This window comes from Macaca thibetana, chromosome 3 (genome assembly GCF_024542745.1).
Source record: "Macaca thibetana thibetana isolate TM-01 chromosome 3, ASM2454274v1, whole genome shotgun sequence".
Classification (NCBI taxonomy): Eukaryota; Metazoa; Chordata; class Mammalia; order Primates; family Cercopithecidae; genus Macaca; species Macaca thibetana.
Window position 1 is genome coordinate 25099971 of NC_065580.1, and position 23382 is coordinate 25123352.

General features: G+C 38.2%; 2 protein-coding genes across 4 annotated transcripts in view; one reads left to right on the forward strand and one right to left on the reverse strand.

Moving 5' to 3' along the window:
- EXOC4 (exocyst complex component 4) overlaps positions 1-23382 on the reverse strand; it is an 816109-nt gene that overhangs the window by 53729 nt on the left and 738998 nt on the right. For all 3 annotated transcript variants that reach the window (XR_007723890.1, XM_050782435.1, XM_050782436.1), the window contains exons 15-17: positions 16785-16926; positions 9265-9443; positions 6506-6665 (exon numbers count right to left, since the gene is read on the reverse strand). Coding sequence is in view for 2 of the 3 variants with exons in the window: in XM_050782435.1 (XP_050638392.1) it covers positions 6506-6665; positions 9265-9443; positions 16785-16926 (481 nt within the window). In the remaining variant the exon portion in view is untranslated. The remainder of the gene's footprint in view (positions 1-6505; positions 6666-9264; positions 9444-16784; positions 16927-23382) is intronic.
- Positions 1-23382, forward strand: part of CHCHD3 (coiled-coil-helix-coiled-coil-helix domain containing 3) — a 1241194-nt gene that overhangs the window by 6430 nt on the left and 1211382 nt on the right. The gene's annotated exons all lie outside the window — the stretch shown is intronic.

Here is a 23382-nt window from a genome sequence, read left to right on the forward strand (position 1 = left end):
AGTGAAATTCCTAGGTCATACCATAACTCTATGTTTAACTTTTTGAGGAACTGATGCAGCTGTGCCATTTTACATTTCTACCAGCGGCAAAAGAGGGTTCCAGTTTCTCCATAACTTTGCCAACATTTTCATTGTCTTTTAAAAATTATTATTATTGTTATAGCAATCCTGGTGGGCACAGAGTAGTGTCTCATTGTGGTTTTAATTTGCATTTCCCTAAAAACAAATGAATTTGAGCCTCTTTTCATGCTCAGTGTGAATTAGCCACCTGTATACCTTCATTGGATAAATGTTCTCTGAAATACTTTGTCTAATATTTTTATTAATAGACTTTATTTTTTAGAATAGTTTTGGATTCACAGAAAAATTGAGAAGATAGTACAGAGTTCACATATAATCTGTACCCAGTTTCCCTATTATTAACATGTTACATTAGTATGATACATTTGTTACAGTGAATGAACCAATATTAACACATTATTTTAACTAAAATCTATAGTTCATTCAGGGCCTCTTAGTTTTTACCTAGTGTTGTTTTTGTTCCAGGGCGCCATCCAGGAGGTCACAGTACATTTTAGTCATCATATCTCCTAGGCTCCTGTTGACTGTGATAGTTTTTTAGACTTTCCTTGTTTCTGATGGCTTTGACAGTTTGGATGAGTATTGATCAGGTATTTCACAGTACGTATCTCTGTTGGAATCTTTCTGATGTCTTTCTTATGATTAGACTGAGGTAATAGGTTTTGGTAAAGTGCCATTTTCATCACATCATGTCAAGGGCACATAGACATACTGTCAACATGATTTATACATGTTGATATTGACCTCGAGAAAAGAGAGGCTGCCAATTTGGTCTTTTATACATCGCACTAAAAATAATTGCATTTTTGTTTTGCCCTGATCACATCAAACCCTACAGTAGACTCAAGGAGTGAGGAACTTCTTCCCAAATATATACATCTGAAGCATACTCCTACTTTAGGTGAGTTGTGTATGGAAGATAAAGGAATGCAGACCAAAGCATTTCAGGGCTCTTGTCAAGCCCACCAGTAGCCAGTTCTCTGTCTTGAGCTAATTTAACCTATCAACAGCATTTGACACAGATGAAGACACACTCCTCTGAAAACATCTCCCTTGACTTCTGGGACAACACCCTTTCTTAGTTACCTTCCTATTCTGTTGGCTACCTCCTCAACTTCCTCTGCTGGTTCTTCTCCAGCATCTCAACAGTGGGGTACCCAAGGTCCAATTCTTGGACAGATTCTCTTTTTTCTCTGCTTGTGCTCCCATTGAGATCTCACCTCCCAGCCTTTCTCATGACTTTAAATCCCACCTATAAGCTGATGACTCCAAAACTCCCATCTCCTCAACTCCAGGTTGTATAGCCAGCTCCCTTTTTATGTCTATTCTGGTCCCTAATAGGCATCTCAAACTAACATTTCTTGTTATCCACTCTCTATCTGAACCCCTGCTCCGCCCTCCACACACTTCAATAGCCTCTCCTATGGTCTGGTTCACTTTCATTACAGTAAATAAAAACTTCATGCTTTGAATTGTTCAGATCAAAACCTTTGGAGTCTCTGGTTCATTTCTGATTCCTCAGCAAATCCTGTTAGCTTAACTTTTAAAATATATCCTAATCTGACCATATCTCATCCTCTCCAGTGCCACCATCTTGCTTTGAATCACCACTACCTTTCACCTAGAAGATTATTGCCACAGTTTTCTAACAGAGTCTCCTGCTTCTGCCTTTGCCTACAATACCCCTCCACAACTAACAACTGCGATGTCAGTTTCAACATCGCGGCCAGACTGATTCACATTATGTAGCATCCTTCTGCGCCAAACCTTCTAATAGCTTCCAACCTCATGCAAAGTAAAACTCAGTGTCATTACAGTGACTTTCCAGATCTCAGCTCCTTAGATCAAACCTCAGACTTCATCTCTTACTCTTCCCCTGCTCACTCACTTCATCCATGCTGGCCTTTCTGCTTTGTTCTTCAGATGTTAAGTGTCCGCCTCCCTCTGGCTCTTCACCCTTACATGTTCTTTCCTGGTATGCTCTTTCCCTAGATAGCTGCATGGCTTGCTCCTACTCTTCCTTTAGGTTTTTCCTCAAATGTTACCATCTCATTAAGGACTTCCATGAACACTCTAAAATTTCAGATTACCTCCATTATACTCTGGCATCCTCTGGTCCCCTCCCCATGCCTACTCTTTTTTTTTTTTTTTTTTTAAACTACAGCATATATTATCATCTGAAATACTTTATATGTATTTTACTTATTTATTACTTTGCATCTTGCCCCACAGTAATGCAAGTTTCATGAGGCCGGGACCTACAGAGAACATACACTGAATAAATATTTGATGAAGGAATGAAGAAATGAAGGAATAACAGGGCGAGGAATCTGTCTTGGGTGTTACAATTTTTTGCCCTACTACTTCCTGAACTGCAGCTTTTGTTGCCTTATCTTGCACAGGTTTAAGAATGAAAGATACCAGTCCAAAGAAAACCAAAATCAGGGGAAAAACTGAGGAGCAATGAAACCTTGAAGGAGGACAGCAGGAAGTAGAGTTATTGGAGAAATAAAGGAGAAAAAAGAGACAGTTGAAGAGGTAGAGAAAGAGACAAAATGGGGTAAAGAGGGGAGAACTGGGAAGAAAACTCTGGGATATTCTTTTTGAACGATGGCGTCACTCAAGCTAGAAGCGTTGTTAGATACACCCTGGGGACTCCAACCACCATTCATTTGGACCTCTCTTGTTATGCTCCCACCATCTGGACTCCTAGGAGGCTTCTGTGACTCACATGTGGAAGGGTGCATGACAGCTCAAGTTAAGATGCTCTGTGATGAAAGGAACTAAAAAAGCACACTCATAAACCCTTCCACCTTCTCACTCATCTGCACTGATTTTCCTGGATAAAGCATCTTTTTGACTCTGAAAATTAACAGTGGGGTCAAAACTGTAAAACAGCTTAAATGATCATTACCATAGAGGACAGAGGCTCCCTGTACTTCTAGTAATGTTACAGGTTGTCTGGTTCCTTTGCTCACCCAAGATCTACCCTTCTATTAGAGATCAGTTAGAGGAAAGGTGTACATGAAGAGAGAGACAAGAAAAAATACTATGAGTAGAAGAATCAACATCAATGGAATTGCTCCAGATTCCTCATTTCTTTATTATAGAAAGGTGTTATATTTTCCACTGGCCAGGAAGGCTGAGAAGGTAAGAAAACTACAAGCACTTTGCAACTTCTTGTTAAATAAGTTTTCTGACACATGGCAACTAGTGATTAATTACTGTGTGAGCAGATAACATTCCTATAGAGATTTGCTGGAAGTACAGATGCTGTCCATGCTTGATTAGACACTGCTTAAGGAATGCTGAGGTATACTGCTGCAGTCTATTATTTCTGGCTATTTTGGTATTGCTGTTTTATTTATTTTACATAGCTTCAAATATGGTAGAATTGATGGAGCCCCTTTCACAAAACCTGTCCCTATCAAAAACAAGAAGGGGGGCAAAAAGAAGGCTATAAAGTATGTCTGTATGAAAGCAGGAAAAAATGAGAGGGAAAGAGACTCTGAATAGTAGGGCTACACTATTTCTTTTTGTAATGCTTTTTGTTTTACAAAGAATGAACTGCAAGGAAAATATGTTTTTTCTTACAAGCTTATAAGAAAACTGACCCATGCCGGCTAGTTTAAACCTTCAGGGAATTAAACATAAACTAACCTGTCAATATCCAAGGCCTTCATCCACACCAAAATTAGCCTTGATTTGATATCTGTTCATTCATTCAGCACATACAATGAACACTTACTTTGGTACAGGCACTGAGAAAAAAGTCTCAGCCTCTTGGAGCTTATAGTCTTAGAAAGGAGATGTCTTCTGAAGCAGGAACAGAAGAACAGATTCAGCCAGTACTGTGTGTTTATGCTAGCCTATTTCCTGTCAAAAATCCATGTCAGAATAAAGAATAATAGTAGCAGTACATCTCCCAAGTGGTCCACATGCCACTTGTACCTACTTCCTGGGACATAATTCACCAATCCAACTGTAAAAGGCGTGGCGTGGTTGGGACTCAGTTAGTTCCTGAAGAAATGCTTCATCGGCACATGACCTGCTGATGCCAACTTCAATCCTGCCCAGTCAGCATTGCATTATTCAGATGCCAGGTTTTTCAGGCCCCATACTGTCTGCCAAAAACTGTGTTAATTTACTTATTTCAGCTAAATAAAAAAAAAAAAATCATTTAAAATAGGATGATTGAATTTAGGAATTGTATTCCTTAGAGCATTAGTAATGGGTTTCTGTATCCCTCAGGCCTCTATGTTCTTAACTTCCCCTTGTCAATGTTATTATGACTAGACTAATTCAATAATGAGATCATTCCCCATAAGAGCGACCAAATAAATGCAGCATTCTGTCACACCTGGTTTCCCTAATCTGAGCAAGGAAGGCTTTCCACCAAATTTAGCCTAGAACAGGGAATCTAATGAAAACACACACACTCTCTCTCTCTCTCTCTCTCTCTCTCTCTGTCTCTCTCACTTTCCCACAAATAGAAAAAGAAAGGGAAGGAGAAGGACAGAAAGGCAGAGGAACAGGGTAGCAATGGAACAAATGTAGTAACAGATTGAGGAAGAAAGGTTAAAAATGAACATATATGGTTCATAACCAAAACAAAGATCACAGCATATTTGTCTTTATAATTGTTAAAGTAATATAATATTTCATCATCTCCGTAAATGCCTCAAGAATTGTTTCAAATTTTCCTGCACTTCTCAAGGGATCAAAAAAATCAAGTGATTTCACCCTGTTAGCCAGGATGGTCTCAATCTCCTGACCTCGTGATCTACCCGCCTCGACCTCCCAAAGTGATGGGATTACAGGTGTGAGCCACTGCACCCGGCCAACCCCGTCTCTACTAAAAATACAAAAAAAAGTAGCCTGTAGTCCCAGCTACTCAGGAGGCTGAGGCAGGAGAATGGCGTGAACCCGGGAGGCAGAGCTTGCAGTGAGCCGAGGTCACACCACTGCACACCAGCCTGGGCGACAGAGCGAGACTCCATCTCAAAAAAAAAAAAAAAAAAATTAAGTGAAAAGACACAGAAATACTAAATGTCAGGCAGAAACATTGGGGATTATTAAAAACAAGTGACTTCCTAGCCACGAAGGCTTCTGGAAAATAAGGGAGTTTACAGAATAATCCACTCAGGTATAAACGGCAATACAGCATGAAAATAACATATTTCTCATCTTCAAATTGCTTAAGCTTTTATTAAAGCACCAAAGGTTTGATATTCTAAGTAAGGTTTAGATGGTGTTAAAACAAATGAAGAGAGAAGAAAACTAACTCTCAAATTTTGAAAAAGTGTGTTATACAAAAACATTAAAAATTGAGATCAAGGCCAGATGCAGTGATTTATGCCTGTAATTCCAGTGCTTTGGGAGGCTGGGGCAGGAGGATTGCTTGAGGCCAGGAGTTCAAGACCAGCCTAGGCAACATAGTGAGACCCTGTCTCTATAAAAAAAAAATATAAAAATTAGCCAGGCGTGGTGGTGTGCGCCTTTAGTCCCAGCTCCTCAGAGGATCCCTTGAGCCTAGGAATTCAAGGCTACAGTGAGCCATGTTCACACCACTGCACTCCAGTCTAGGTAACAGAGCAGTAGCCTGTCATTTAAAAAAAAATTAAGATCAGAAAACTTAGAGAAAGGATAGTGATGAGTTCTCACTTTCCTCCCAGTGAGAACAAGAAGAGATGGGTTTCAATCGGAACAAGATGGAAGAAATGAGAAGTAGGTTCCTGTAAAAATACAGTAGATACATGTTATTTACAATGAGAGAAAAAAAGGGAAAAATTCAAATATTCGAAAATTTGCAAGTGATTAAAAATAAATATGGCTCATTTATGCCATGAAATATTTGTTCGGGCATCATTAAAAGTAATGTTTTCAAGGAGTATTAATGAATGTGGAAAAATTATGTTTTCAAACAACATCATAGATATGGGAAAACCAAATTAAATTAATATAAAATTGCATTAACGTAGTTCCAATTTTGGAAAAAGGGAAATCATATGCTCGAGTATGTGTGAAAAGTCACATAAACAACACAGCACATGCAAGAAAGTCAGGAGAAAATATACCAAATATCTTAGCCTCTGGATCAAAGGTTTATATTCTTCTTTGTATTTTATCTTATGTATTTTTAAGCATGTATACTTTTATACGCAGAAAAAAACGTTATTCAAGCATTGTAATAAGAACAACTTCAGTTAGACATCAGGAAAAACTACCTGCCAAAGTAACAAAATTCAACAGAATTCTGTGAAATTACCTTCTCTATAGGACCTAAAAACACCTACCTGTGCTTCTTTCTTTCTTTTTTTAAACTAAGCTTTTTCTGCATCAAGAGTCCAGTTTTAAAAATGACTTTGCAGGCAATGAGGTCTTGGCTTTGGCACGAGAAACTAAGCCCAGTTTTCCCTCCTACCTTGCGAAGTCCAGGTCTGCCTCCCGTGACATGGTGATGTTGGTCAAATTCTGCTGAAGAACAAAAATGTTCCTACACATTTTCTTGATGCCAGACTCACTGATGCGCCTGAAGTACTGGGCACCATTAATGAGGATGCAGGAGATCAGGTGGCCCAGGCCTGAGGGGTCAGCACAGTGTGGGGCAAAGAAAATGGAAGACAGATTAGAGGCATTCCTACAGAAACCTGCACACAGAATTGCTGTCTTCTAATCCTACATTTAAATGACCAAAGAAAATCTACCTCTGATGGTTGCATCTGCTGATCTGACAATAATTTTAGGGTATTTCTACATCGCCCTAGTAGTTACAAATGGGTGGACTTCATGTTGGCGGCCAAGCCTGGTAACAGTCACATGTCCAGCATTGCCATGTACACCTACTGCCACCGTGCCAAGGCCTTAGAGAAGAGGCCAGGTTATCACAAACCGTTGAAGTGCACGGGAAATCCTGCTTTTCTTTACAGACAATTGGGAAGCAGAGAAGAACACAGGCATATAAAATGACCTGTTTGGCCTCTCCTTCCTCCTGAAAAGTAGAGGAGGACACTTTTGGCTCAAAAGTTGACGGGGAAGCTACATAAATAAAATCAACAGGAAACTGGGCCTTGGCAATAATGTTAATATATTTCAACACTGTCAAGTAAAAAATAAATCAATAAGAAAACTGGGTTATTGGCAATAATGCTAATACAACTTAAAAATGGCAATGGGTGTATTTCTAAAGTAGTAATTGGAGAAAATGTAATTAGAAACAAAGGGTGAAGGCAAAGCAGATAATACATTAACTGTTGACTTCCCGTGAGACATCTTTGGACATTTTGAGGCCCCCTAAGTGGTTTATTCTTACATCTGGAGGGTTGTTTTGTGGTCTGTGAAATGTAGCAAAGGACAGCTCAGGACATCAGCAAACTAACAAGTCCTCCTCAGGATACCCCATGTAATTAAGTTGAGAAACGCTGGTTCAGAACAACGTGAGGCACATATGGGTTACTATTTTTAAAAGCTGGATTTTAATTCTAAATGGAATTCAGTAAACGTTTCTTCCTTCTTTCTTATTCTTGGATGCTAGCAGGACATTTTCCTCGGAACCGTAAAGATGGTCTGACTAGTCGCAAGCCATTTGCTATTGGTTGTTTTCCTGTTCTGAAGTCTAGTCCCTTCCCCGAGACTCTGAGGTTTAGATCAGAGAGCAGGGCTTATCTTTAGGTCCATGGCTCCCCATGTCTTCAAAATGAGTTTTCCCTTGATTAAAGTGAAAGTAGAAATGAGGGAGGAGATGCATTCAGGTCTTACTTCAGCTACACTCACACAACATTGCTTCAAGACCACAAACTTGTACGTGCTACTATTTGAATGTGAAGAAAAGTTTTTATTCAAAGAAAAACACAACTGCAGATTCTACATTTAAAGCTAGACAACTTATTTATATGAAAAATCTCTGTAGGCCAAGTTTTGGTGTCATTCTCTCACGTCCATAACTTTAGGTACAGTTTTTTTTTTTTTTTTTTTTTTTTCCCTGCCACAATATAACATGGTCTGCAAGTCTGGGTAATGAAGGGGTATGCTGTTTGTAGAGAATAAGAAATAATAATACATTATAATAAATACATTAAATGCATTTTGTCATAGGAATAAAACAAATGTTGATATGCAGGGGCTGGGAAGAGCCACAGTCAAGAGCAAAGAGGAAACTCAGTGTAATAACAGAAAAGTGAATTCTCAGGTAGGCACTGCAGCTCAAAGCTGCAGAATATTCCAGGTGCCGCCAAACTCACAGTGCCATGGGGTTAACTGACAGCTAACCCTTTAATCACTTACACTTTTTGGCTCAAGTCTTTGAGAGATATACCCCAAGAGAACACATCTCTTTATAACTCCATATATATTTAAGGACTGGATTTTGGGGGGGTCCAAATTTGCAGGAATATAACTTTCATAAAGCAAACATTGGCCATGTATTGTCAGTTTGCCACAATCCTTTGGACAATGTACCTTCTTAGTTGTTTTAAAAAATACTAGTTTAATTCTGTGAGAGAACACAGATACAAGTTTTCACATAAACAAACCAAAACATGGACCAAGGGAACATAATGTGAAATCCTAACAGGGGTCCTCCGGGTGAAATTCATCATGAAAAATTATTTGGGTGCCATCACATTTTTTCAAAATTGTGAAGCATAATGTCTTTAGATGGTACTTCCTATCTCTCACACCCTTCCTTGCCTGCCCCCTTGGAGGCATTTATGGACATATCCTTCCTAAAAATTGCTGCTAATCAGAGGCTTCTGTTCTTTCCAGATGATTATAACATTCTGTGAGAAAACTTCCCGTTCCAGTGATAATTTTAGCCAATGAGTGATCTTTCAGGATTCTCTCCTCATTGTGTATGTGTGCTTTTTTTTTTCTTTCATAAGCTCCTCTTGAGTTAATTTGTGGCCCAGTCTGCACATTCTCTCAAATCTCATGAGTGGCATGTCAGGGAGGCAGCCATCTGCCTTATCTTGGATTAAATCTCCTTATCAACCAGGAGCAGATGGCGGCCATATTGTTGTCTACCTAGTCACACACAAAGAGGCTAGGTATTGCAGATTTAGTTCAAACAAGCAAGCAAACAAACAACTCTTTTCTACAAGTCTTCAACTTCAGTAATACAGAAAACCAGGAAAACCTTTGTCCTTTCTTCCTCCCCAACTCCCGGAGACAGAAGCAGGGCCTGACCTTCAAAGATATACTGGAACTTGTGCTGCTGAAGGCTGGCACTCATGGCCTCTTCAATGGCGCTGATATCTTTGTTGAGCTTGACCACCAGGGGGTCATAATCCATACTTTCCACATTAGCCACAATGGCATAGTTCCCCTCCTTTGCAAGAGGGATGAGATAGTGGAAACAGTGAACCCTGAAAAAAAGAGAGATGGGGAGAGCAGTTACTAATAAATCTTTCCAGGAAGGGCAGTGATCTTGGGACACAGCACCAAAATAACTACTAAATTATCATTAATAAATGTAAGACTAGCGATGATAGCCAACGCTTAACTCTGTACTCTATTTGTGCCAGACATTTTGCTCTACACTTAATATGAAGCAGCTGTGGCCTTGTATGTTTTAATGTAAACACCCTCCCCTCTTTTAACCAGAAAGCCATCTTAGTTATTCTATAGAACAACTGAGTGATCTGGGGCAAGCTGGCTGCTATGATCATTGCTTGTTTAATCCATACAGTGTTGGTAAGGAGTTCTAAAATTCTTTTCAATGCCAGGGTTGTAGGCATAGTGTGAAAAGCATTGTAATTTTCAACAGATACTGTTGCAATGAAGATGAGAGGCAGAGTTTACAGATCTTAAAAGTGTAAGGAGACTACATTGGCTTCAGTCACCAGCTATATAACTTTAGGCAAGTTACTTTATTTCTCTATCCCTCGGTTTCCTCATCCATTAAATGGGGGTAAAAACAACAGCTGCCTCATAGGGTGCTGTGATTACACTACTACTACATATTAAGTGTTATGTATAGCAGTGTCTGGCACAAATGGCGTGCATAGTAAGTATTGGCTGTCATCACTAGTCTTATATTTATTAATGATAACGTATTAGTTAAGTAAATCACGTACGTAACCTCTATGAATTTGTAAGAAATTGTGCTAGGCCCTGGAAATATAAGACAGTTTATATCCTTAAAGACCCACAGCCTAGTGGGGCAGATTAAGAAAATGACTAAGAGAGAACAGCACCTCACTCCAAGCACATCTACACAGTGTGCCATGGAAACGTGCCACAGGGTATCAGGAAAGGGTCCTGACGGAAGGTGATGTTTGAGTCTCACAGAATCTATCTGACAGCTTGAGGAAGGAGGGCATTTCTGTGTGAAAATGGCCTGTGTCAGTCTGGTCACACACAATTCTCAGGTTCTTTTTGGCAGATATTAGTAGCTGCTGAAGAAGTCTGAGGTGGGTATGGATTGGCTGCACCAACACAGCCTTTTAAAGTTGTAATCAGAGTGTGTTTCAGTCCAAATTCTGCCCTACATGCAGGTATTTATTTTGAATCCCCCACCCTAGAAAAAAAACAAAACAAAACAACCCAAACCAACAGTATCCCTTGGCAGGCAGAGTTCAGACAGGCTGTTTTGTAAGCCCAGTCTAGTCCTAACTGTCATTTTAGGTGCTCTGTCTGACCTTGCATGGAAGGTTCACTGGAGGTAAGACATGATGACATAATCCAGGGTCCATGTTCTGTTACCTTTACAATTGGCATCAAGTAATAAGAAATATTCCTAAATGAATGGCTGCAAAAGCCTAGGGCATTATTATCTCTAATGATGCGACCATGCTTTGCCTGTCATCTTTCTTTACTTATAGTCAGGTTTATTGAGAAATAATTTACAAACAGTAAAACTCCCCCCTTCTAGTGTACAGTTCTATTAGTTTTAACAAACATGTAAAATTGTATAACCACCACCAGAACCAAATTATAGAACACAAACATCTCCAAAATTCTCTGTGTCCCTTTATAGTCAATCCCTACTCAACTCCCAAATCTTTGGCAACCACTGATCTATTTTTCTGCCTCTACAGTTGTCTTTTCCAGGATGCCATATAAATGGAATCATACAGTATGTAGCCTTTTGAGTTTGGCTTTTTCACTTAGCACAAAGCATTTGAGATTCATCTATGTTGTTCATTACTTTTTTTTGCTGGGTAGCCTTCCACTGAATTGGATGTCCCACAGATTATCTATTCACCCACTGATATTTAGATTCTTTCCAGATTTAGGTGGTTGTGGATAAAGCTACTTCATGTACACATTTTTGTGTGCATATAACTTTGCATTTATTTCTCTTGGATAAATACCTAGAAGTGAGACTGCTGGATCATATGGTAAGCGTATGTTTACTTTTGTAAGAAACTACCAAATTGCTTTCCAAAGGAGCTGTGCCATTTTGCTTTCTTACTGGCAGTATACAAAAGTTCCAGTTGTTCCACATCCTCATCAGTACTTGGTGTTGTCAGTTTTAAAGAAAAATTTTTGGTCATCCCAATAGATGTAGAGCAGTATCTCACTGTGGTTTTAATTTGCATTTTCCTAATGACGAATGATGTTGAGCATATTCTCATGTCCTTATTTTCTGTACATATATTTTTGATGAAATATCTGTTCAAATCATTTGCCCTGTTTTAAAAATTGGGTTTTTTGTTTTCTTAAGTTTTGAGAGTTCATTATATATTCTGGATACAAGTCCTTTATCAGATACGCATTTTGCAAATATTTTCTCCTGGTCTTTTGCTTGTATTTTAATCTTGACAATGTCTATCAAAAATGGTTTTAATTTTGATGAAGTTCAACTTATAACTTTTTTCTTTTTGGATGGTACTTTCAGTGTCATATTTCAGAAATCTCTGCCTAAATAAAATGATAAAAATTTTTTCCTATGTTTTCTTCTAGAAGTTTTAGAGTTTTAGATTTTACATTTAGTTGAATGATCCATTTTAAGCTAACTTTTATATGGGATGTGTTATATTCTTAAAAGCAGTTCATCCAAGAGAATCCAAATATCTTGACTACTGCTCATTTTTACTGATAGATGCTTATCTTAACAGTTACTAATTAACTAATAACTAATTTCACCAATAAAAACTCATTCTGACATTCATGTACTAATTGGCACAAATGTATAATTTTGATAAGAACACCAGTAATGGCACTGGTTGCAGCCTCCTCTGGAACGTGATCTTTCTGACAGAATGAAAGTTGACCAACTCTGGAATGGGATTCATGACTAGGGCACTGATTGCTACTGTGGTTGAAATTTAAATAAAGTTTAAATTTTATTTTTAACTTTATTTTCAAAGAAGTTGAATAAAATTAAAGCATCTACGCTAAAGTATTTTTAAAGTAAATGACAGATATTATGACTCCAGGCAATGAGAAGACCATGTAAAATAGCATGAGACTATAAATGCAGGATGGTCTGAGGACTGGTGAGTAGTTCTTTTCAGATGCACACAGATCCGACATTACAGGCATGCCACAAGCTTGGGGAGATGGGCACGGGCCAGGTCAGCAAGGCTCTGAAGGCCATGTAGGGAATCAGGCCTTTATCCTAGAAGCCACAGGGAGCCTTAGGAGGATTTTAAGAGGTGAATAATATAATCAGACCTAAGCTTTGGCAAGATCACTCTGGCACAGTATACGAGTGGATTAATAGCAGAGAATGGAAGCAACTGGAAGTAGAGCGACTAGTTAGGAAATTCTTAGGAACTGGAGGTGAGAGCTTATGAGATCCTGAAGCTATTGGGAGAGAAGACATACAACCTTTCTTTAAGGTATTATCTTCTTCCCAAGTGATTAGAGATTAAAAAAAAAGAAAGAAATTAAAATAGTCATCAGCTAATGCCAAATTCAAATCAAGTATTTTTTTAAATTTAAATTCTGGCCTGTTGTTGCTGACCTTAGTATGACTTTGACATTAATGTATTCTGCAAACACTGCTGATTACACAGTGGGGTGGATGATTTTCAGAGAGTGCACACTTAGGATCCCAACAGTGATAGACAGTTGCTGTTGAACCTACTTAGAGCCCTCCTGATGGTGAGAAAAATCAGCTGATAAAGGTGACATTCTTGGCATCTTGGACTCAAATGGCAACTTAATTTTCTTCTTCTAAAGTTCAAATAGAAAAAACAAACCTCAACAGTTTTTAATGGGCTCACCATGTCTTTCGTCTCTTGGGGGTACCATTTGCTTTATGCTTTGTACTGTGGAAAGGGGCTGCCTGGTGGTTAAAATGTGAACCACAATGACACAGGTAAAATGTCAAACACTCCTTAGATGGATCATTCAACACAGACTGTGTGGGATTTGAAAACAGTTTTTTGGTTTGAACTTTAATAATGTCAAAGAAAAATATGTGCTATGGATATAAAGATATTTTGGGGAACAAGACCAGTTTTTGGCATCTGAAGTTGTTCTGGACTTTTTGCTGGCATATCTCATTACTTTTTTCCATGAATTTTTTTCTTCTATCTGTACTCTTATCTCAGTGATTTCTTGGCTAAAAGTGCCAGAGACAGGAACTAATCAGCCACTTTTTCACCACACCAGCTGCTGGACAACTGGGCCTAAGCTCTAATTCCTTTTTTACAGCAGGATGGGAACAAAACAAATATTAGTTGATGAGAATGATGTTGGCCACACAGCCTCTGTACCTCTTAAGATAATTCAGTGGACTTACAAGTGGACTACTGTGTAAAAACAGAAACTGCAAACCAATTCGTTTCTTTAAAGACAACAGGTTTTGTTTGGTAAAGTAGCACTTACTTTATCTGGGTTTGGTTTCCAACCAGCTAATTCTTAATCACATTTTTACTGAGCACCTAATATACAGCACGATATTAGGTTTCGGGGCCAGCCATCACAATGAATAAGCCACACCTGGAAGAGCTGTTTGATGGTCTCTTCCACAGTCATGCCCCCAGAGCACTTAGCAGACAGCTCTATTCTAGCGTTATTATACTAGAGTGGCATGAAATCTGTCTTACTCATTTTGTATCATCACTGTGCAAACTGAAAAAAATTGTTAACATGACCGGGACACAGTAAGTGTGTCTACATTCACTATCCGAGCCTTATGTGGCATATTCTGCTAGTTGTATGTACCTTACTTTAAAAGGAACAAAGACGAAATGAAGCACACTTACAAGAAAGCAATCTGAGTGTTGGAACCATGTTATACAAGGAAGTGGGGAAATTTAATTTAAAAAAATCCCATGTTTTGTGTTCTGAGTTAAATTCAAGGAAAGATAATTCTACATCCAGGGCTCTAAAATTCAGTCTTTTAAAATATTCATTATTAAAAATGACGTTTTTCTGTTTTTAGACTAGTGTTGAAGAAGATACAGCAACCGGTGTTATAGCACTGTATAGTTTCTTGTAAATTAATGACTAAAGCATGTTCAGTATTAAGAAGAGTATTGCCAAGATGTATCAAAAGGGCAGAAATAGGGGTTAAGGACTTAAAAGATCTTACTCAAATGTGTTACAAATATCCCACTTGGAATTAACTACACATAAGTAGACAATTCTGAATGTAGAACACATATAAGCACACAATCAATAGTATAAATACCAGGAGTTGTGATAGTAACTAATTTGGTATTCCCTTGTTTTCCTTTGTAACTCAGGTAACAGCAGCACTAGAATATTACTTTGTGTTTTTCATTTCCTTCCATCTATTGCATATATTTATTCACAGAAGACACCTGATTTATTTCACTGTCCACTTGTAAATAAAGAGATACCAAATCTGTAAATTATTGTAAAACAAATCAGAAAATATATAGAAAGAGCTTTATTTCTGGACAGATTAATGTGAGAAATAACATCAGGAATAAAGCTGAGTAGCAGATTCTAAATCTGCAATGTTAACTTTTCTTGTTCCACTCACAAGGCTCTCACAAGCAATAAGGAGGTAACTCACTGGGCAATGGTAATGAAGAAGGATAAAAAGCAAGTAGCACACACAAGGAGTCACCATGGAAATAAATTCAAGTTCTAACTGAAGTCCAAACATATTCCCAAGGGTCACCTATCAAACAAAGTCCTATTTACATTTTTAAACCCTAAATCTAGTAAAGATTTCAAATGAAAAGAAAAATAGTCTATCAATGTTAATCATGTTCCAAAGCAATACAGAACAGAATGTGTTACCACACCATGCACTTTCTGGTCCTGATGTTTGGACATTGCTACCTAGTTGTTTAATAAGCATCTCAAACTGAACATCTCTACATGGCAGGCTTGATTGCCGCCATTCTCCTCAACCCTTCTCCTCTCTCAGTCTTTCTCCCCTCAGTTAATGGCACCAGCATCCACACAGTTGCTCTGGCCCCAAACTAGTGGTTTTCCTTGAGTCTTTCCTCTCATTGCACCAGCCCCTGTTTCCAATACAATCTATCAACAAACTTCATTAGCTCTACCTTCAGCATGTGTCCCAAATCCTACACTTCTCATACCTCCACCTCTGTCACCTTGATGCTCAGAGCTGGTCTCAACTGGTCACCCTGCTTCCATTCGTATTTTTCCCTGCAGTCCCTTTTCCATACAACAGCCAGAGTGACCTTTAAAAAATGTTAATTAATTGGTATCTCTCCCTTTCTTAAAACCCTTCCATGGCTTCTGTGACATCTGAATGATTCACTTGGTCTGTAAGACCCTGTAATGTGTCAGGCTTCATGACTCCACAGGACTGGGCTCTAGCCTGTCTCCTGTGCCTTATTTTTTCAGTCCTCCCCACCCAGCTTGTTCATCAGCCTACAAGCATATCAGCCTCCTCTCTGCTCTTGAGACAAAAACCAAGCTTGATTTTTGTCTCAAGACCTTTGTTAGTGTACCTCCCTCTGTCTGAAACTCTCTTCCTCCAGATCTTTGCACAGATGGATCATTCTTGTTACTTTGTCACATTTCTTTTGACCATTTTATCTTAAAGAAAAAAAATCCCATTCCTAGTCAGCCCCAGCCACTCTTGGCAACTGCCCAGTATGCTAGTACTGGGTACATGTAGCTACCAGGCACTTAACATGTGGCCAGTCCACATTGTGATGTGCTGTAAGTATAAATGGGCACTTTCAAAAGCTTAGCGCAAAGGAAAATGCTGAATACCTCAGTCACTTCTGTTGACTGCCTATTGAAATGCTGTTTTAGATATACTGGGTTAACTAAAATGTATTAGTATAATTCTTTTCCTTCTTTCCGTCTACTTTTTCCAGCGTGACTCCCTTCTTGACTAGCAGAGCACTTTAGTAAAAATATGAATCACAATAAAGTCACCACAATAGCAAAGCTACCATATTTTGAGCACTTACTTTGTGTCTGGCATTGTGCTAATTATTATTCCATTTATAAAATCTCTATAAGTTAGAAACTACCGTTTCCATTTTTAAAATAAGGAAACCGTGGTTTGTAAAGTTAACTAACTGGCCAACAATCGCCTAGCCAGCTGATAGTGACATTTCAATCCAGGTGACCTGATTTCATAGACCATGCCAGCTCTGAATTACCACACTCAAAATACACCATGCCCTCAAACAGTCACTGAATATGGCTAAAAATAACTTTCAGCGTAAAAAGGGATAACATCAATAATATGAGCCAGAAATTATGGTGATACTCCCTGGAAATAAGTAAGTGATTTATGAACCACAGTGCATTCAAATTGCAAGGTCCTGGGCTTGGCTGTATCATACCTCACTTCCAGATGTAAGACCAGCAAGCAGCGGTCAGCCATATCCTGGAACGATTTGGCAAGTTCACTGAGAGTCTGCATGATCTGCTCTGACACTGGGGGGAGATCCGTGTTCGTGTGGCTGTCTTGAGCAGGAGAAAGCACTGAAAGGTAAGGATAAAACACCAGTCATTTCATTAGATGCCTACAGATTTTTTTTGAAATGACATTATTTTGCTGTTCATCTTGTTGTTTTTACTAGTTTGGGTAACACTAGTGTTGGCAGCATTAGAAGTCCAAGACATGATAGACTGTTTCTATATTTGATTACACATAGAAGCTCAGTGGCTTATCTTGAATCAACTCATAGAATAATATTTAGGTTGGTGCAAAAGTAATTGAGGCTTTTGCCATTACTTTCAATGGCAAAAACCCTAATTACTTTTGCACCAACCTACAGAAAGAGAACCTCAGAGCTGGAAGAGGCCTCCACTATCATGTGGCCCAACCACCTGCTCTGTGCCTCCGTCTTCTGTGCACCTTCAAGTGGCTGTCCACATTCTGGTTGCACACTTACACAAATGCTGGTGAAGGGAAACTTAATACCTTTCGAGGCAGCCTGTTCCATCTCCGAAAGATTTGACCATCTTACATCAAGCCAATATCTGCCTCCATTAACTTCTAATCATTGGCTCTAATTTTACCTAACTTTGCAATCCCACATGTGTCAGTACTACAAGTATTGAAGATACCTCTTTTGGCTTCCCTGAAGTCTTCCCTTTTGTAGGTGGAATGTCCACAGTTCTTTACCCATTCTTCTAATGATTGAATTAAATCATTTTATAATCTCAAAATTTACCTACCAAAACATTAGAATTTTCCTCTATTTCCCTTGAAATGTAGGACTCAGGACAAAACAGAATAAATACTACAGAAAGGGCTGACCAGTCTAGACAGAATCATCAGTTCCCTTTTTCTAGATGCCATGATGCTTTACACTTCCCTAAATTCTGGGAGGTGGAAGTGGTAGTGTGCTATATTCCACTTCAGCTCATATATAGCTTATGGCCAACTAAAAGTCCTAAAAAGGTCTTTCTGGAAAATTTGATAAAGCTACCTTCTATATATTTCCAAACCAATTTATTAAAATATTTAGCACCACTTAGACATTTTCTTCAAAGAAATGCTGAACAAAAATAAAAAACATTTGTTTATCTCTAAACTTCTATTGTATCCCCATTTCCCCACAATTTCTCAAAGATTACCAACCAACAATTTGGTAATCTCATTCAAAGGTTTTCTTAGCTCTCTGGAGCCTCAAAGTTTGGCTTTAAGTCCTGGCTCCAACATTTCCTTTATGTGACCAAGAGCTAATTATTCAAATTTTCTCTGCCTTATTCTTTTATTTTGTAAAGTGAGGGTAATAGTATCTATATCATGGGGTTAAATGAATTAATGTAGGTGAAACACTTAGAATAACAACGTATAAAACTTAATATAAGCAAGAAACATAAGCAATCATTATTCTTCTTTAGCAAGTGATTTTTTCAGGTTAGGTCTTTGATTTATTACAGCAACAGTAGACTTACAAAATAATTCCATCCATCCTTATTCAATTTCTGATATGTTTGGCTTTTCTGTATGAAAATCCTTCTCTTTTTCAGAGAGTCCTTTGGAAGAAAGAGGCGCTCTGGACTTAGGGAACATAGGAATTGGTGAGGCATCACTAACTCAGAAGGTCATTCACCTTATAGGGTAGAGAGCCAACGTCTTGCTATAGTGTGTAGTGTCTGCACTTATGACCTTTCAGCACTGTATCCATTCCTAAACTTTGCTAAGTCCAGAAAACGGCTTGGATAGACAATCCAGGCTTATAATATGTAAGGCTAAGTTCTCCTCTGTGGAACAAGATCGTAATAAGTAAAAATAACATGGCAAACATGAAAAAAAAAAAAGAATGTTGTTCAAGGGAACTGATGGGTGAGGAGGAAGGGAATGTAGCAATGCAGATTTTAAATTATTGCCAGCCTTGGTATCATTCTAGATGTTTACTAACTTGATCTGCTGAAGCTTAGATGTATGACATTGCATCTCTTCTCTAACGTTAGCATTAATCATGTTGTTTGATTGCAAGGCAAGGTCACTGCTTTTGCAATGTTTTCATGGAACAGGCTAGAGGAAAGCAACTATACAACTGTAATATTTAAAAACATTTCAGGGCTTTTCAGCCCTTCAATTCCTCTATGGGGTGACAGTGACTATAGCATGGAGAGTTATCTTGTATCAATGAGAAGAGGCAGAAATTGGACTTTGAAGTCTCACTCCTAGTCTGAGGTCCAAAGATATACTCATCAACCAAATTCCATCAAAGGCATTCTGGACAAATCCCGCCAAGAAACTTTAAAAATTCCCCTTTCCTATTTTATAAATACGTAATTTTATCATGTGGCAATTAACCACTGTCAAATTACAAATTAAGAAATATCTAAGTTGAGTAAGTCTATGGCAGATTAGCTGCTGAGGTAAAACTTAGAATGAGTGAGGTAAAAAGTAGTTTCAGGTAACAGCACACTGTACATTTCTCTTGACTGTAATCTATGGCAAAAATATAACATTTTATTAAAGTAACATGAAAAATTATGCCCAGAGCTCTACTAGAAAGCTGGCTTGTGAGCTCCTCAGGGCTTACTGAAATTTACACAGTTTTCTTAACAAGAAGGAATATACTGAGCAAAGAAATACTAAGCATGGCAAACAAAGACAACACAAAAGCCATTAACTAGATCTTCAGTGTCAAATGAAAATCTATAAAAAAGCAATGCTAACACAATCTGCTTGGGAGGTTACAGTTAAGGTATGAGATTACTAGACACACACACACACACACACACACACACACACACACCCTTGTACATACCCTTTAAGAGGCTACATTGTATATTTATCTCCAGTATTGCTCTTCATATCAGCAGAGACCACACATATTGGACTTTAAATATGTTAGTGCTTGATCGCTTTATGAAGATATGCACTCTGAGCTGTTTTTCTAATACTAGGGATGGGTGACATCAGATCATTCTTAGTATCTTTGTTCCTCCTATGACCACTGCATAAAGCATGCCATCTTTTATTTTTATTTTACTTTAAGTTTACTTTAAGTTCTGGGATACATGTGCTGAACGTGCAGGTTTGTTACATAGGTATACATGTGCCATGGTGGTTTGCTGCACCTATCAACCTGTCATCTAGATTTTAAGCCTCCACATGCATTAGGTATTTCTCCCAATGCTCTCCCTTCCCTTGCCCTCCTCCCCTCGACAGGCATGGCACATATACGCCACAGAATACTATGCAGCCATAAAAAAGAATGAGTTCATGTCCTTTGCAGGGACATCAACGAAGCTGGAAACCATCATCCTCAGCAAACTAACACAGTAACATAAAACCAAATACCTCATGTTCTCACTCAGAAGTGGGAGTTGAACAATGAGAACACATGGACACAGGGCGGGGAACATCATAAAGCATGAATCTTTAAGTCGCCTAGTTAGCTGTTTGTGGCAGGATGATTTTGGCTTTCTGTACTACATAAACATTATTCCATAAAAGGAAGCCGAACATTGGTCTTTGGAGCAGACACTGCTTTTTTGGTGAACCAGCAGCTACTTCCAATTTCATTCTCTCCTTTGCTCACTCCACTACAGATTCTGGAAAGCTAAATATTTATAATCCCAGCCCTGTTTGTTGCTAGAGGTGACCATGTATCATATCTGTCCACTGGCCCCCTAAGTAGAGTCTTTTGTGGCTATTGGGAAGTCTTTTGTTTTCCCCGATAAAAGGAGAATTGAGGCTGGTGCCACCACTTGCTCCCACTTTCCCCACTTTTCTGATTTGACTGAAGTACCTGAAGTTGCATCACCTTGCTATTGAGAGGAAAAGACCAAGAATCAGAGAGGTGCTGGATTAAGTATTGTTGAACCATTGGCCAAAAGAAGCTATTGCTTGACTTCAGACTTTTTGCTATATTAGAAAAACAAACACCTCTTTAAATCACTGCAAATCAAAAAAAAATTAATAACTTGCTACAAAATTAAATCCTGTTTTCAGCCTCTGAAATTTTAAATTCTAATATCATATTCTCAGATCAAAAACTTTTCTTCTTTCAACTCTCTCCCACCCTCATTTCCATTATAACTTTAATGCTGTAATCCCCTCATTTTCTCCTGGTAGAAAAAGTCCCTCTTAGGACCCTCAGCATGAATTGCATGGTTGATCCCCTGAGCTACTCTTTGACCATAAACCTCAACTCCCTTGAATACTTTTCTTTCACTATAATTGCCCTAAAACTCACGTAACATTGAGCCAATTCTACAACTCATAATTTGACAGGAAAACAAAAGAACATATTGTTCACTGATACCAAAACTAGACAAAGCGAAACAACAAAAAAGAAAACTACAGGCCAATATCCCTGATGAATATAAATGCAAAAATCCTCAACAAAGTGCTAGCAAATAGAATTTGACAACACATTAAAAATATCATTCACAGTGATCAAGTGGGATTCATCCTAGGGATGAAAAGATGGTTCAACATATGCAAATCAATAAATGTGATATATCACATCAACAGAATAAAGGACAAAAATCATATGATCATTTCAATAGATGCCAGAAAAAGCTCTTGATAAAATTCAACATCCCTTCATGATCAAAACTCTCAAGAAACTGGGTATAGAAGGAACATAACTCAACATGATAAAGGCCATCTATGACAGGCCCAGAGCTAGTATCATACTGAATGGGGAAAAATTGAAAGCCTTACACTAAGTTCTGGAATAAGACAATAATGCCCACTTTCACCACTTTTATTCAACAAAGTACTGGAATCCTAGCTAGAGCAATTAGGTAAGATAAAGAAAGAAACAGCATCCAAGCTAGAAAGGAAGAAATCAAATTATCCTTGTTTGCAAATGACATGATCTTATATTTAGAAAATCCTAAAGACTCCACCCAAAAACTCTTAGGACAGGTAAATGAATTTAGTACAGTTGCAGGATACAAAATCCACATACAAAAATCAGTCCGGGCACGGTGGCCCATGCCTGGAATCCCAGCACTTTGGGAGCCCGAGGCGTGCAGATCACTTGAGACCAGGGGTTAGAGACCAACCTGGCTAACAAGGTGAAACACTGTCTTTACTAAAAATACAAAAATTATCCAGGCATGGTGGCAGGTGCCTGTAATCTCAGCTACTCAGGAGGCTGAGGTGGGAGGATCACTTGAGCCTGGGAGGCAGAGGTTGTGGTGAGCCAAGATTGCATCACTGCATTCTAGCCTGGGCAATAGCACTAGACCCTGTATCAACAAAACAAAACAAAACAAAACAAAATAAAAATCCAGTAGCATTTCTAGATGCTAACAGCAATCGATCCACCAAAGAAATCAAGAAAAAAATCCAATTTACAATAAGAAAAACCTAGGAATAAATTTTATCAAAGTAAAAGACAACTACAAGGAAAACTATAAATCACTGATGAAAGAAATTGAAGACACACACACAAAATGGAAAGATATCTACACTCCTGGATTGAAACAATTAATATTATTGAAATGTCTGTAGTACCCAAAGCAACCTACAGATTCAATGTAATCCCTATCAAAATACCAATGACGTTCTTCACAGAAATAGAAAGAAAAAATCGTAAAATTCAAATGGAACCACAAACAACCCAGAATAGTTAAAGCAATCCTGAGCAAAAAGAAGAAAGCTGAAGGCATCACACTACTTTGATTTCAAATTGCACTACAAAGCTATGGTAACCCAAACAGCATGGTATTGGCATAAAAAACAGACACACAGACCAATGAAACAGAATAGAGAACCCAGAAGTAAACTCACACACCTAACAGCCAATTCATTTTGACAAAGGCACCAAGAACACACATTAGGGAAAAGACAGTTTCTTTAATAAATGGCACTGGGAAAACTGGCTATCTGTATGCCTAAGAATGAAACTAGATGCTCATTTTTTAACTTATTTAAAAAACAACTGAAAATAGATTAAAGATTTAAATGTAAGACCTAAAAACTATGAAACTACTAGAAAAAAGTATTGGAGAAATGCTACAGGACATTGGTATGAGCAAAGATTTTTGGGTAAGACCTCAAAAGTGCAGGCAACAAAAGCAAAAATAAACAAATGGGATTATACCAAGCCAAAAAAGCTTCTACAAAGCAAAGGAAACAATCAACAAAGTGAAGAGACAACCTATATAATAAAGCAAATTATTTTCCAACTATATACCTGGCAAGGGATTAATAACCAGAATATATAAGGGACTCAAACAGCTTCAATAGCAAAAACAAAAACAAAAAAAAATAAACAATCTGATTTTAAAAATGGGCAAAAGACCTGAATAGACATTTCTCAAAAGAAGACATACAAATGGCCAACAGGTATATGAAAAAAAAAAATGCTTAACATCACTAATCATTAGGGAACTGCAAATCAAAACCACAATGGGGCATCATTTCACACCAGTGAGAATGACTATTATAAAAAAGTCAAAACAAAGCTAGTGAGGATGTGGAGAAAGAAGAACGCTCATACATTGCTG